We start from the raw sequence: 15,161 nt of genomic DNA, 5'->3' as shown, positions 1-15,161 counted from the left end.
AACAAATCAGATAGCTTGTGGAAGAATTTGGCAGAACAAATGACTGACCTCGAGTGCTCAGGACAAATGCATGGGCTGTGTTACCAGGCTGACTGTGTAATTACATACCGCCTGTCTGGGGGAAAATGCGTTGCCCAGGCTGGAGACCAGCCTTAAAAAGCACTGGATGGGAGATCAGCGATTAGGTGGGCACACCTAAAGCTTGGAAACTTCAGTTGGTTTAAAAGCAGTTAATCATAAGACCTTAAGCAAGAACAAGGCTTCTGGGCTGCTTCTATTGCATCTTGACCTGCTCAGGTGGGAGAGGGCAGTACTACAGCAATGGGACAGGGCATTGATATTTTTGATCAAAACATTATTAAGCCTTAATACTATTTTTGAGCATCCATTCTTCTTACTACAAATGCAGTATAAATGATAAGTGTTGTGTCTGTTACCTGATTTAGTGAAATCCTGACAGGCAAAAGTATCAGGGAAGAGCGCTGCCTCTTAAATAATGCACTTGCAATGCTGTTGTGTCCTGAGTGGGACAGGGCTGAAGGTGTTAATCCTTTGCTTTGCAGGTGATCCGTTCTGCTGCTGACTGGTCAGCCGGCATTAAGTACCATGAGGAATCCATCCACAATGCCTACGTCAACGTGATAGAAAACAGCAAGCACTACATATATATAGAAGTGAGTGGCAGTGAGGGAAAGCAGGAGGGTCCTGATGCTCTGGGCATGGCTCACAGCCATCAGGAGGCTAATTCTGCTTCTTGAGGTTTGGTCTTAATTTTTTATCAATTTAGACACACATGGATGTTAATACAGCATCTGAATTTCTGGGGCTGTTTCCACTGCTTTCAGTGGTCTTTGGACCAGTCTGATGGCTATGTACCCTGACAGCCTTCTGACCACAAGGTGGAAAAAGAAGATATCTCCTTCACAAGCCTCTTTGCAAAATTGCCAGCAAACTTTCATGGCCTGTGCAATAGTCGTCTTGTCCTTTCCATGGATTTGCAGTGTCCCCTGTGTGTGCTCAAACCTCCCATTCACAGGGCTGGTCTTGCACCTGCACAGCCTTGAGGTGCAGGAATCTCCGGTGTCCGAATGACTCTGTGCTGGCTGAATGGAGATGCCTGTTATCCTTCTTTTAGCCTTTTGTTAGGTTGCTCTTTACATGAACTTCCTAAGGAGTGTGACTAATAAGGACTAATTCATTCCCTAAGCAAGCACAGACACACACATCATTTAATAATAATCAAAAAAGCATCCACTCAAACAGCACACAAACACAGTTGTTTGCTCTTTAGTTGCTCTTGGTCTGAAGTAAAGCATGCAAATGCTTTTTTTTGTTGTTGCTGGCAATGTCTGACAGTAGCTTTGCTTGCTTTTCCTGCAGAACCAGTTTTTTATTAGCTGTGCTGATGACAAAGTTGTCTGGAACAAGATCGGAGATGCGATTGCTCAGAGGATTCTTAAAGCTCACAGGTAACCTGTTCTTAACGAGGCAATGAAAGTCTTCCAGGTGCATGCATATGGTGTGGTGTAAAATCATATCTTAATGGACACAACTGTATAATAGCTTTTGTAGCGCAGAACCGATGCGGTCAAACATTTGCTTGGGTTTGCAGCAGTAGGACTCTGGTGGTTTCTTTGCAGCCAGAAAGGGATTTTCTGGACTTGCCCTGATGCAAATGTATTTTTAACTGTGGATCTTGTCCTTGATATACCAGTTCAGCAACACCTTTGCTCCATAGCCAACAGTCTTGAACTGTGTGGTAAGGCAAGTTAATGAGTGAGAAGTTGAACTGCGACTTGTGGTTTATTTAAATTATCTATACAGAGGATTGGCTTCGTGTAGAGGAAGCAAACGCATTTCGAGGCTTTGGCTGCAGGGTTCAGTTATTGTCTGAACAACTTTTTCTGGTAAGTGCTGGAGGGTACTCACAACCTCCAGCCACCATTGCAAGGGAACCATCACTTGTTCCTGTGTGGATCAAATCCAACCATGTTATAGACATGCCTTTACTTCAGCACGCCTGACCTCATGTTAACGTTAACACCACAGGTAGTGGCTTGTCTTCGCTTTGATCCTGGACAGCCTTACTTAAGGTTGCTCCCCTGGAGTCTCTCTTCGAGATACGTATACATCACTGTCTAAAACTGTATGCTGGTCTTACTGGGCTGATTTACAGAAAGCTTTCTAAACATCTTCCTTTCATCTCTTGTGCTTTTTTGCCATGCATGGAGACTTTTCTTGCAATGATTGTTTTCCATATTGTAGTTGTCCAGAGCTATGCAGGGGCTGCTTGCCTGGAGGTGCTCTCTCCAGAGTCTCAGAAATTTCTCTCTTTGGCTCTTGAGGTTGGTAATTCCCACCTGGATAAAGGCAAACACCCCAAAAGAGGCAGCCACCTGGGTCTGGGAAGTACCTGCAAGGCCACAGGAGCTGCCATGAGGCAGGCTTTGTTCCGAGGCACTGTGGAAAGAGGAGCACTGTTCAAACCGGGAGAGCATGTGTGTTCTTTGCTATGCCTTTAGTAACAGAGTAGAGTAACAGGGTGGAGTTGCTGGTTATCTGTGAGCTGCAATGCATAGGCTAAATAATTGCAGTTAGCTGAGGGTGAAAGATGGGGAGGATTTTCTCACCCAGGGTCAATGAGGAGTGGTGCCAGTGCTGCTGGAAATGGCGTTGCTGGTGTTTGTGTTGCAACCTCGAGGCTCGCAGGCAGCCAGACACACCAGCTCTGTGCTGGTTGGTGTCCCCATGGAAAGACACTCTGGGTTATCTTTCCTGCCTTTGGGAACTGCTCACCAATGGGCCCTTTGCATCAGTTGCCTGCTTTTTAGCAATGCTACTGAGGCAGCAGAAAACTCTCCAGGTACTCTGTTAAGATCTCCCCATTATATAAAATTTATATAACAAGTGTCGTTCTGTCCAGATAGCAGAAAGTCTAGCACAAAGGGGAGTCACGCAGATTCATCAGTGGCCCGTTTTCATGTGTGATGCTCACATCTGTGTGACTCCAGTTTTATTCCTAACCGAATATGAGATTCAGATTCTGCCCACTCCAGCATGCTTGGCATTGCCTAGGATTAAAAGTAATTTCAGACCTAAATGGTTTGTATCATAGCATTCATGTTCCAAACTGCCCCAGAAAACATGTAGGTGACGCACAGATGTTGAATTGTAAATTAACATCTTTAGTTAAACTTGTACACTTCTCTCTCTTCTAGACTAAATATTTTCTATTGATGTAATTAATGATGTTCTTTTCTTGGTTTCCTTTTTTTTCATGGATGGCTCTCATAGCCATGTGTTTATTAAACTAGTTTATAGACAAACAAACTGCTTTTTTGGGAATACTTTTGTTGGTAGATCTCTTTCTTCGTGATACAAACAGGCTTCATTTCAAAGACCTCATTAACTGTTTCTGAGGTCTGCTGACAAACTAAAGCGTGTAGCACAGCTATAAGGAAGCGCTGGCTGAAATGAAGGAAACACGGTCCTCACTGCCTCTCTGCCAGCACAGATGAGACCCCAGTGCTTTAACGATTTTTTTTAAAACGAATTTTAATTTTAACGAATTAACGATTCCCGTTACCCCGAAGCTCACAGGCATGGCTTGCCCGGGGAAGGAATACTTTTAACAAAAACTGCAGACCGACTTACGTTCATCCTGAACGGGTTTTGTCCCGATTAAACTGTGTTTGCCATCTAGCGGCAGCAGCCTTCGACGGAGCATCCTCCTCCCTGGCCGGGGCGCAGGGCAGGGCTCTGCCAAGCCGGGGTGCCTGGCAAAGGCAGGCGGAGCAGATGCACCTGGCCTTTGTCAGCAGAGAAAACCCAAAGGTGGGTTTTAAGAAAAGCCCCAAGCAGTGCCACAATTGGAGCTTTTGTTCCGAATCAGATCGCGGTTAGGGTATGGTTTACTTTGGGGGAACTCTGGAACTGAGTTTTTGTGGGTTGTGGTGTAACGGTGAAATACTCACCTTCCCTGAATGATCGATGTGTCGCTTGTGCCCTGAGCTTTTTCCACCTTTTGTGATGATTCTGGCTTCTAAAAACAAGAATGTCTTGGGAATGTCAGGTTAGAGTTGGGTTTTCTGCCTGTGATAGCTGTGTACTCTCGGCTGTGCTCTGCCAGGCAGTCGTCCACCCCAGTCCGCACCAGTATCAGTGTGACTGGGCTATTGGGGTGCTCTAACCAACTTCTATAGTGGCAGGCACAATCTGCAAAATAACTAGCAGATTGGCCTTGAACTTCAGTGAAAATGTGTTTCTTTTCCTTTAGCTTCTTCTGTTGTCTGCTGAGAGTGAACTAACTATTCCTTCTGCTCCTGAAGGTCTGAGCACTTGCTGCGGTGCTGATGACGGGTGTTGAACACCTGAAACTGGGAATACACTTCACGCAGTGCTCCCTTAAAATCTGTGTCATGGCCTTGGATGGAAACCAAGTTGGTCAGCACAGGGAGAGTGAAACCGAGGGGACTTCACCTTGTACAAAGCTGTAACATTTGCAGGCTGATGTTTCCCCAAACTATCATTCCAGGGAAAACAAGCGTTTCCGAGTATACGTGGTGATCCCGCTGCTGCCTGGCTTCGAAGGAGACATTTCAACCGGCGGGGGGAACGCGCTGCAGGCCATAATGCACTTCAACTACAGGTACTGTGGGCAGGGCTGGGCAAGACCTCCTGTCACCTGTCACCTCGTCACCTGCTGCGAGCCGTGCCCGAGGGCCAGCTGCCAGCAGCAGGGTGTCACACTAGATGGTGTCCACGCAGGCACACGGTGTTTGCAAAAGGACAAAAAAAGCATTTGTGTAGCTTCTTTCACTTAGCTTATTTATTTGCTACCACAGGATTTGCATCGGGAGGCGAGGCGATGCTGGCTGAGCGGGGAAGTGCAGTGGGTAAAGCCTGGTGCAGGCAAACACCCCCCTGGATGTGGGGAACCCCTGCCTCTGCCCTGGCGCAGCAAGCTGTAGAATCATAGAATAGTTTAGGTTGGAAAAGACCTTTAAGATCGTCCAGTCCAACCATTAACTCAGCACTGCCGAGCCCACTGCTACACCGTGTCCCCGAGTGCCATGTGTCCCCCGAACCCTTTACACAAACGCCCCAATTCCTGACTCTCAGACGCTCCCCACATGCGGGGAGTGCTGCCACGTGCACTCCCTTCCCTTTTAGCTCCTCAAACCGGGACTGACTGATCTCTCGGCTCTCTGCCCTCCCACTCGACAGCTGTGCTCTCCTGTAGGCACTTACTGCGGATTTTACTGGGGTTCCCCGTGGCAGCATCCCCAGCGCCACTGCGGCCGGGAGGCAGCATGCCACCCTGCGGGTTCATTAGCTGGGCTTCGTCTCCAAATCTGCCTTTTTGGCCGATACTTCTCCTGGCTCTGCCCGTCAGCCCCGCAAAGGCAATGGCATCCTCCCCAGTGTGATTCCCCGGCTCTGGATGGATGGGTTTTGGGGGCACTGGCACCCAGCAGCTCTCATGGGAAGGACTGGGATGCGGCGGTGCTGGGTGGACCTGCGCTGGGAGCGGGCTGTGGAGGAAGGCAAAATGGGCCAAGGCAAGGTGGCTTTACTGATAAGCTGCTGTGTTATGGTATGGCCTGGGCACAGTTATCTGCGGAGACTACTGCCACCTCCAGTGTGAAATCCGTGTCTGCTGGTCGGCAGGGCTCCTGCTCCAGAAGGATGAGCAGGGCAGGAGGCACAAGCAGAAGCAAAGCAGCGTGCCTGCCTAGCGAGGCCCTTCTGCCTGAGCTTCCTTCTGCAAGGACAGCCATACGTCTTGAGAAATCGCTCATGGGTTGGGTTTTTTTGAGTGAGATGCTGGCTGTGGCTTTTCCAGCCCAGCCGTAATCACACAAACTCCCAGACCTGGCACTCCTGCACATGTTGCCTTTTTTTCTTAATGTGATTTTGTATCCAGACCTGTGGCACAGATGGTAGCAGCCCTGTTTGTAACACATTTATCAGCATCATGGCATGCTCTAAAAGGCGAAAATGCTCCCCAGCTCCTATGCGGATTGATACAAGCTCCTTTAGGAAATGAGCAGTCCTTGATATATCAACAGTCATTTGGGGAAAACGTGTGCTCTGGAAGCACTGTCTTTCGTCTATTAGGATGGGGTATTTAAGAGGCTTCTGTGTTTGTGATTTACCTTGCCCGGGTCTGATTCAGCATATGCTGTTGCCTCACGGCACAGTGGTGCTGACGGCTGCCTACCTTCTTTCCAGGACCATGTGCCGAGGAGAAAACTCAATCCTGGGCCAGCTGAAGGGAGAGGGTAAGAGCTTTATTCCTTTCCTCTATGTTGTTTGGTCTTGGGATGCTGCTGTTCGATGGATACATGTACAACACACAAACTGGACTCTCCAGCTTCTTGTTAACGTGGGCTTGCTGTTGCTGAGGGCTGCAGGCATGGACTGGGGCATCTCACAGCAACGTGTGATACAGGCTCGTGGGGCTGGTGAGTGACATCCTCCTCCTCCTCCTCGTTCTCCTCTGCCGTCACCCCATGGTGAGGTCTGCTGGGTCACACGAGCCATGGCCAGTTGTCAGACCTCGCACTTGGATGCAGCCCTGATCTGGAGGAGAGGAGGACCCCCCAGGGAGGAGCACGGCATGGTTGCAGCTGCTCAGGATCGTGTTATTTGGAAAATGTCCTGAGTGGGGCCACAATTCTGGGAAAGACAAGCCCTCGGCCTCCCCTGTGAATCCCACCCTGGGATTGTGTCTGGTAGTTGAACGCAGAGAGAAAAAACCTGCCTAAGCAGGACGCTGTTTCTGAGTGGCTTCCTCGCCATGAGGATGCCTGCTTGAATTTGCTCCGCTGGGAATCGGAGCACCATGAACACCCACATATCACAAATGCTAGGGGTGTACATAATGCCTCATTCGTTCCAGGTCTTTGTGTAAATCTGAGCTGCAGACACGTACATTAGGACATATTTTCCGTACTGTGCACGGACCAAACACCTGCTCACAGCCTCCTTTCTGCAGGATCTGCAGAACAGTCGCATAGTCCAGTTATTTTAAGATGCTTGGATCAGTTGTGAGCACTTGCGTGCTGTGCAAGGGAGATTGGGGTCATTTCTCACCAAAGTGGAAGTATCTGAGCAGGCAGCGGATCAGAGCAGCACAGAGAGCCCACAGGCAGCTTTTAAAGTCTATTTTTAGAGAAACTTATTTCCGATATCTGTTTTTTTAGTATTTTTCTAAAAAGTCAAAAGTGAACTGTTGTTCATATGGGTCTCCATATAAAAAGAGGGTCTTTTCTCCTTCTTCTTCCACCTCCCTCATCCCATTGGTTTTGTTCTTTTCTAATTTTCAGTTGGAGATAAGTGGATAAACTACATTTCATTCTGTGGACTTCGAACATATGCAGAGTTGGAAGGAAAACTAGTCACAGAGCTCATCTATGTCCACAGCAAACTGCTTATTGCTGATGACAACACAGTTATAATCGGTGAGGAGGGGGCTTGCGGAAGGGGTTTGGACCACTCAGTTAATCTGGATTAGTCCCTTCGCTTCTCTGCCCTGTGCTCAGTGCAGGCTGTGGTGCCATGTGCTTTTCTGTGTTATGATTTCTTTCTCATGAAATATTTTGCTGTTTAGAAAAACCCAGAAAAACAAACTCATCAGGAGGATAGGTAGGAGGGAGGAAAGCATTTGGAGAGCTGTCGTTTAATTTGTTTTTCTGAAGTGATTTTAAATCTTCGTGTAACAGTGAAGAGAATCCCAGTGCAGGGAATATTGTCCATCTGTCTTGTATCAAACTCTGCTCTAGCAGGAAGACTTGCGAGACTTGTCATCTGTTCCTTAAAGAACAGAATGTGCCGTAAAATTTGGAAAGTTCGGACAACATGTGTCATTTATCAGCTCAGTTTCCTAAGAATGGGGAAATATGTTATAACAAGTAATAGAAATCATTTCATCCATTCCTTTACCATATTTATTATGAGATCACGAAGGAAATACAAAAGACTTCAGGCTCAGAGTTCTACATCGCAGCAGAAAAGCAGAATTTTAGCCTATTCCTTTAAAGAAGCCCTTTTCGATCTGTTATCTCAGCAACAAAAACTTTGCCAAAGAATAACTTAATACCAGATTTTGCAAGACTCAAAATACTTCCCTCCTTCAAAGCAGCAGTCCAGCCTGTAGTCTTGGATGACCTGTGGTGAGATTGGCTCTTCTGTTACCCTCTCAGGGGTCAGATCCCATCTCTAGTATGCGGAGCAGCTCAGAGGTGGTTTTATTACAGCAGGAGCAGCGCTGTTGCAAGTGTGATGGTCTGGGGGCCTGAGACAGCTCTTAATTTCTATTTTCTGTACCTATAAGCCTGAGGATAGGTTTTTATACAGCATGTGCATCCGTGCCAGCTGGTGAGGTGATGGGGAGCCAGTGTTTTTCCACCCAAGAAAGGGAAGGTGCATGGAAATAAAATGCTAATGTGCAGGAGAGGGAGAGGAAAGGGTAGAGAGGGGCTTAGTTTGCTTTTTCTCTGGAGGTGTTAGCTCCCCTTGAGTTAGTTCAGTCACTGGGAAGGCTAAATGACTCTCTAGCACCTGGGGGTCTCTTACGGAGCTGGGAGCTGTGTCTGGAGGTTTTTTATTGTTTGGTCAGTTCTGTGGGTTGGTGACCTGATGACTCCTATTGCTGGCTGCATCCTGCTGTCCCTTTGGAGCCAGCAAGTGCTGTGGTGTCCCCCATCCCTTGCCTTCTGACGGCTGTGTGGGGCAGAGAATATGTGGGGCTGTTTGGAGGATAAAGCCTCAGCTGGTCTCGAGCAGGGCTGTGGGTGTCAGACCCTGCATGGCATGTGCGGGCTGGGGAGCTCCCACCGCGGTGCAGTCAGGGCACCCAAAGCGCACCCAAACCCTTACGTGAGCAGGGTGGTGCATTTTGGAGAGGGACCCCCACCCCCCAAAAGGCACAGCCAGAGCCATACGATAGAAATGCAATGAGGGAAACATCTCCAGCAGCTTTGTTGGGGACTGAAGAGGTTATTTCCCAGACGCGAGCAGGGAGCTGTGCACAGGGCACCCATGGGTCCCCCTGCCAGGGCAGGCACCTCCCCTGCACCCCTCTGGAAAGCACCTCTCCTCTTCCTGGGGTTTGGGTGTTACACAGCGTGTGATAGTGCTGCAGGAAGCACAGGGCAAGGAGTAGAGAAAAAACATCTCCTGTGGTCGGGAAGTCCCCCAGAGCCCTGGGTCTGCTGCTGCCTTGCTGCCTTAGCTTTTGTGCCTGAAGTGTGGTCCTGGCAGGACAGGAGGGTCCAGGTGTTGGTTACCCACAGTGAGATGATGTCCTTCTTCCTAGAGCCCTCTCCCAAAAAAATCCCTACGTTCTAAATACAAATTCCCCTCTTTACTAAGGATGGGTGGATTTACCCATGGAGTCCATCCTGCATCATTTAACTTGGGATCCAAATAGAATGCAGTTAAGACCTTTGAAATCCTTCAGCAAAAGCATCTGGGAAGTTACAGAGAATAAACTTTTGAAAATGATGGTTTGAGTTTGGCTATGATTTAACTTCTTCCAAGCCTGGAGCTTTTGAAGCCTGCAAAAATTATTTTTTTTTTCCTTTTCCCTCCCCCAGATTCTGACTCTCAGGGTCTGTGTTTCCATAAGGAAGCCCTCTGATTGGGGTTTTACCCAGCAAAGCATAGATGGTGGTGGGGGGTGTGTGTGCAGGAGCATCTCATGCAGCAGTGCTGCACTGCCAGTGCTTCTTTTTCCCCCTTGCCAGGCTCTGCCAACATCAACGACCGCAGCATGCTGGGGAAGCGTGACAGTGAGATGGCCATCATTGTGCAGGACACCGAGACCATCCCCTCCGTGATGGACGGGGAGGACTACAGCGCTGGGAAGTTTGCCCAGTCCCTCCGGCTGCAGTGCTTCAGGTGGGATGCACAGGGCTGGCCAAGCGCGGGCAGCGAGCAGGGATGTAGGCAGGGCTTGCTCAGCCTTACGCCTGCCCGCAGCCTTTCAAACCAACGGGGCCGCTGCCGTCTGCTCAGGTTTAGCATTGCTTGGCCTGGATTTAGTCCAGGGTCTTGCTGCTGTTTCACTGGCGTTAGTTAGCCTTTCTCACACCGCTCCTGCCCTCAGCTTGGCAGCTTTACTTACAAATTGTTTTGCTCTGGGATTTCGCTAGGAGAGCTCATAAACAACACGGTGATATTTTGCCTCCAGATCCTGTTTTCACACTCTCTAAATTTTGGGGGGTGGTGGCTCTGATGCAAGTTTCTTGACTCGGAGCAGCCATCTGGCCCACAACATGGCCATTTTTTCTTTTAGACTTTTTTTTTTGCCCCCCTGCCCTATTTCCCATCTGGACAGTTATCGCACAGAAAAAAGGAGAAAATCAGAAAATCAAGCAGCGTTATGGCTGACAGACTATTGCAGGGACAGGAGTGGGAGGGTGCAGGAAGCATGCAGGGCCTGGCAAGTCCCAACAAAACTTTTCCTCTCCTGGCATTTCAAGAGGGGGAGTGCCCCGTGCCTCAGCCTCCATGAGCATCGATCCCTTTGCCTTCTCAGGGTTGTCCTTGGCGGCTCTAATCTCAGTCCAGAACACCAAGATCCCGTCTGTGACAAATTCTTCAAGGAGGTGTGGATTTCTACAGCAGCTCGCAATGCCACCATCTTTGATAAGGTGAGGAATGCGTTGACTTTCCCCTCCCTCCTTCCTGCACGGCAGCAGCAGATGCCAATGGGAGAAGCAGCACAGGGAGGGCAAGGGCAGCAGGTCCAGCTCCTGGGGCTGGACCCTCGGAGATGCTTTGAAGGAGCGAGTAGTGTTGGATGCAAGAGCTGTGGACAAGAAACCGGAGTTTGTGCATCCTCAAAGTGACGGCAGCCCAAGAAGGCAGCAGTTCTGACTTGACCTTTTATTTGTAATGGCTGTAGCTCCGGTGAATGGCCGTGGTGTACTTACTACTTCTAGCTGGCCATAGCATAACTGGAGTAGAAGTAAATTTTACTTCTGGTTTTTAATGAGCTTTTGCAGTGATTAGGAAAAGCCCTGGAGCCTTCCCCTCTGCCTGCTCCAGCCGTATCACAGATAGGCACATTCCTCCTCCCTCCCCATTCTCCAGGCTGCTAATGAAGTCCCATCCCGGGAAATTTGTATTAGATATTTTGGTCTTTCTCAGGAACCCTGCATTGCAGTATTTCCCCCGCACTGACATGCCACTTCTTCTTTCTGTTTTGATCAGGTTTTCCGATGCCTTCCCAGTGACCAGGTGAATAATTTAACCCAACTGCGTGATTTCATCAACAAGCCCAAATTAGCAAATGATGATCCTGCAAAAGCAGCAGAAGAATTAAAGAAGATTCGTGGGTTTTTAGTACAATTCCCTTTTCGTTTTCTGGAGGAAGAGTACTTGCTTCCCTCCGTTGGAACAAAGGAGTCCATGGTACCCATGGAGGTTTGGACTTAAGAAGATGCAGACGTTTTAAAGCCTGGTTCTCTAGAGACAAGTTGATGAATGACATGGGATTTTGGAAAGCTTTTTATTGCTAAGTGAGGCAAAAAAACATCTCCACCAAGTTTAATGTGCCTTTCCTAAGGGTTTTGGTGGAGGAACTTGAAGCAAATCAACACTAGCAAAGGAGAGGAGCAGAAAGACTTGGAAATTATGGCAAATGAGAAGTTTTACCTCTGAGGGAGTTATTTTTTTAAGGCATGTTCTGAGCACCTAAAGGACACAGGCTCCTTCCTAGGACAGGAAACAATTCCCAGTCGATGTTGTCACTGCTGCCAGCTGTGTACTGTGGATGCATACATACTGTGGTCGTGCTGTGGCTGCGCAGGAGTCATGGGCTGCGTGTGCTTCTAAGGCTTTTGGGTATCTGTACCTTGGCTGGAGTCCCCCCGTGTTACCCCTTCCACGCACCATCAGAGCACGTCATGCTGCTCTGGCACTGTTGGGAAGTGCTGTTTGGTGCTGCCTTGGGCTGTCCTACAGCTTGCAAAGTGCAGGTCTTTCACTTGATAAATGGAAACAGACTAACAATCTTGTATCAGAATCAACATTTCTGTCTCTTCTCCTCTCTGGGGGGCGGGGGGAAAAGACATTTCTACCGTGGCTACAGCAATCAGCAGTCCTCACGCACAGCGTGACACTGCCTTGGCCTTGGCGAAGGGTGACCTCGATGGAGCCGGAGGTGCTGAAAATCACCAGGGTTTGCTGGCCTTTGAAGACACGCAACAACATCTCAGTTTGTTCCAACTGCACATGAAGGCTTTCTCCAGGAGAAGATCAAGTATTAAACTCAAGCCTTAGACCTCCAGAGCTGTAGGAAAGCGAGGCACTGCGTGTAATGGGACAGAAACTCAAAAGCCAGCACTGGCCGCGCTAAGCTCTGCACTCTGGGTCTTCCATTCATGCATTTGTTTTGCAGTACATAGGTAGACTTTTCTTTCCATCCCTTTCCTCCCTATTTAAAAGAAGGGAAAGGTCACTAAGCTAGAGCTGATGCCATGCTCAAACTGAGCTGGCGTGTCGCTTTGTCGATGGGCTGAATGTGAGGGGGAAGGGGAGCAGTCAGCAAAGCCTTGTCTCTGGTCTACTCCGTTAGACCAGCCACAGTCTTGAGCTCAGTCATGCAGGACGTGTCTTCCCAAGCGCAGGTAAAACTCGGCATTTCTGTAAGACAGGTTCTAAAGCTATTGTGGCATCTCACTGTGCAGCAAAGCAGCAATTCAATTCAGCATCCCTGGGCAAAACACTACCACTTCTGGGTCGGGATGTCGTCATTTTGATGCTATCCTGGGTCACACTCCATCCTGCAATGACCTCACAGTTTCATGTCCAGCTCCTACTGCAGTCCCAGGAGAGTTGTTCCCCAGCGGTTGGCGGTGCCATGTTGAACACTAAGAGATCGGACCATTAGAAACACCTAACAAGGGTTGGGTCTGGAGAGGTGGGAGGCTGAGCTCCTCTGCTGCCACTGCGTCCAGGGGCATCCCTTTGCTAGCTGGGTTTAACTCTGTGTCTGACTATCCTTAGTCAAAAGACCAGGTGAACGGGTATTTACTTTAGCTCACAAGCAAGTTTCTTTTTTTCTTTTCTGGCTCTTCCAACAGTCTCACCTGTTTCTAACTGGAAAAGAATCATACCAGTCAAACTCACACCCAAAACATATCTGGCGCCACATTTTAGCTGATTGCCTTCTGTGTCTTCAGACCTGTAACTAGGCATCAGGTCATTCTGTACCTGCTGCATCACCTGAGTAAGTAACAACCCCAGATGTTCTTCCAGGGCAGCCCAAGCCTCAGCCCCTTCCCACAGTTTCCATTGTTTTACGCTTGTGTTTTGTAGATGCAGTTGCTTATTACACTGCTCTCTGGCTGATGTGGCTGTGGTCTGGTTAGCCTGTTGGAAGTACACATGCAGCATTTTATGTGATAATCTTTGGTCCAGGGGGTTGATGCTTTTAGCTGGCACACTGTTAGCAGATAAGTATGTTCCTTTGATTATTTTTTTTTTTTTCCCCTTAAAAAAATTGACCTGGGGTCACCCTGTGCAGAGCCAGAGCCGCATGTGCCCTGACCACTTGCAATCAAGAAAGATCAAAGGTGTCTTGTTATTTCACATCAGTGCTAGTTCAGAGCTTTTCTCTTCTGATACGCTTTTAGCTGTTTTAGTTTGAACAAAGCTGCTAACTTTAAACAATTACAGCCTGTCAGGGAATCACTGTAGGTCCCACAGATCTGTATTCATAGTTGAAAAGGAAGCATTCAACCCTGCCACCCGTACACGTGAACCTTGAAGAAGTGCAAGACTCCTGTCATCTTCTAAGTGCTCTTATTGTCCTCATCCTCATATTAGCAAAGAGTCTTGTAATTGTTAAATTATCCTTATATTGTCTTTTAAGGTGGTAGGTAGCTGACAATTGGGCTTCATAACTCCAATAGCGTTAAGTCCCCTTCTGCCAGGCTGCTTTGGGGAAAAACCACCTAGGTTCTGCACCACTCAGCCCACCGTGCGATGGCTGCAGGTCCCAAGTGACACAGCAGAGCCACATAGGAAGGATTTAATTGACTGATTCTGTATGAAAAGGTGCTAATTAAGAAGGTCTTTTGTTGTTAAAGTAGCAGATGGACCTCACGTTGGCTCCCTGTCCGGGAGGAGGTTTCCCTCTGTAGGAACAGAGGAGCTGCACTGAACGTCCCTTCCCTGTGTTGGTGCTAAATTCCTGATACCAGGAGTTTAGTAACATTCAAATGCAAGCAAGGTGTGCAAGGCAGCTTCAGCACAGCGTAGAGAACCCTGCATCCCCAGGGGCTCATGGGGTCATCAACCCCCTCTCCGTGGATGTGGCCCTGCTCACCCCAAACAGATGATGGGGCTGGAGTTTGCAGTGAAGACATGGCTCTTGTTCGCACCTGCGGGCTGTGCTGTTTGGAGCTGGCTCCTTCGGTCCCGTCAGCTAGAGGCGTATTTCTTATATTAAGAAGCCTGTGAGGTTGAACACCTTGAGAGAGTTAATTTCTGCACCTGAACAATCACTGTTTCTTAGTCAGTAATATCAGCGTGGGTTTATTTTTAATACCTTCAAACTGGAGAGGACTGCTCGCAGATATACAGTACTGTACCAAGTGGTGTGGATTCAGGCACTAGCAAACCCAGAAATATGAACTGTTTCTTGTGGCATTTATTTCTTAGAATTATAAGAAATGAGAACTTTTCCCAGGCTCAAACTATTTTGTAGTTCAACTTGAGTCTAAAATGTTTTTTCTTTTAATTTATTCCTTAACACATGCCACTTTGAGAACTCACACTTCTTACCGTATCTTTTTAATAGTCTGATATTTTAAAATACATGTTTTGTTGTATAGATGTTGGACTGGATAAATGTTTCACTGTAATGCTAATGCATGGTTTAAAAAATGAGGGATAAGATGTCATCATATGTAAGAACTTTTACTAAAATATAATTTGTAGGAGAACTATTCCAGTGCTCCATGGCAGACACAAAGTGCTTGGCTCAGTTTCTGGGCCCTTGTCTTGGTGTGTGCCTGACATGATGTGAGCTTTGCTGGATTAAACCCCAAACGCTCCATTTTGATCAGGTTTCACAACATGATTTTGCAATCCTGGTGCTGTCCCCAGGGGAGACCTCGGTGCAGGTTCTGCCTAGCTGGGAC

The 15,161-nt window shown here is 48.1% G+C and overlaps 1 protein-coding gene across 3 annotated transcripts in view; it reads left to right on the top strand.

The window, feature by feature from the left end:
* The window catches only part of PLD1 (phospholipase D1), a 65,176-nt gene extending 53,106 nt beyond the window's left edge, over positions 1 to 12,070 (top strand). For all 3 annotated transcript variants that reach the window (XM_080410546.1, XM_080410544.1, XM_080410545.1), the window contains 8 exons: positions 564 to 674; positions 1,381 to 1,469; positions 4,535 to 4,648; positions 6,235 to 6,284; positions 7,332 to 7,466; positions 9,753 to 9,906; positions 10,547 to 10,661; positions 11,224 to 12,070. In XM_080410546.1, the coding sequence (XP_080266672.1) occupies positions 564 to 674; positions 1,381 to 1,469; positions 4,535 to 4,648; positions 6,235 to 6,284; positions 7,332 to 7,466; positions 9,753 to 9,906; positions 10,547 to 10,661; positions 11,224 to 11,448 (993 nt within the window). In that variant the 3' untranslated portion in view covers positions 11,449 to 12,070. The remainder of the gene's footprint in view (positions 1 to 563; positions 675 to 1,380; positions 1,470 to 4,534; positions 4,649 to 6,234; positions 6,285 to 7,331; positions 7,467 to 9,752; positions 9,907 to 10,546; positions 10,662 to 11,223) is intronic.
* The last annotated feature ends 3,091 nt before the right edge of the window (positions 12,071 to 15,161 follow it).

The sequence above is a fragment of the Falco punctatus genome, assembly GCF_963210335.1.
Source record: "Falco punctatus genome assembly, chromosome: 13".
In the NCBI taxonomy this organism is placed as follows: domain Eukaryota; kingdom Metazoa; phylum Chordata; class Aves; order Falconiformes; family Falconidae; genus Falco; species Falco punctatus.
The sequence above is the reverse complement of the archived record's forward strand: the minus strand, read 5'-3'. Positions and strand labels throughout refer to the sequence as shown.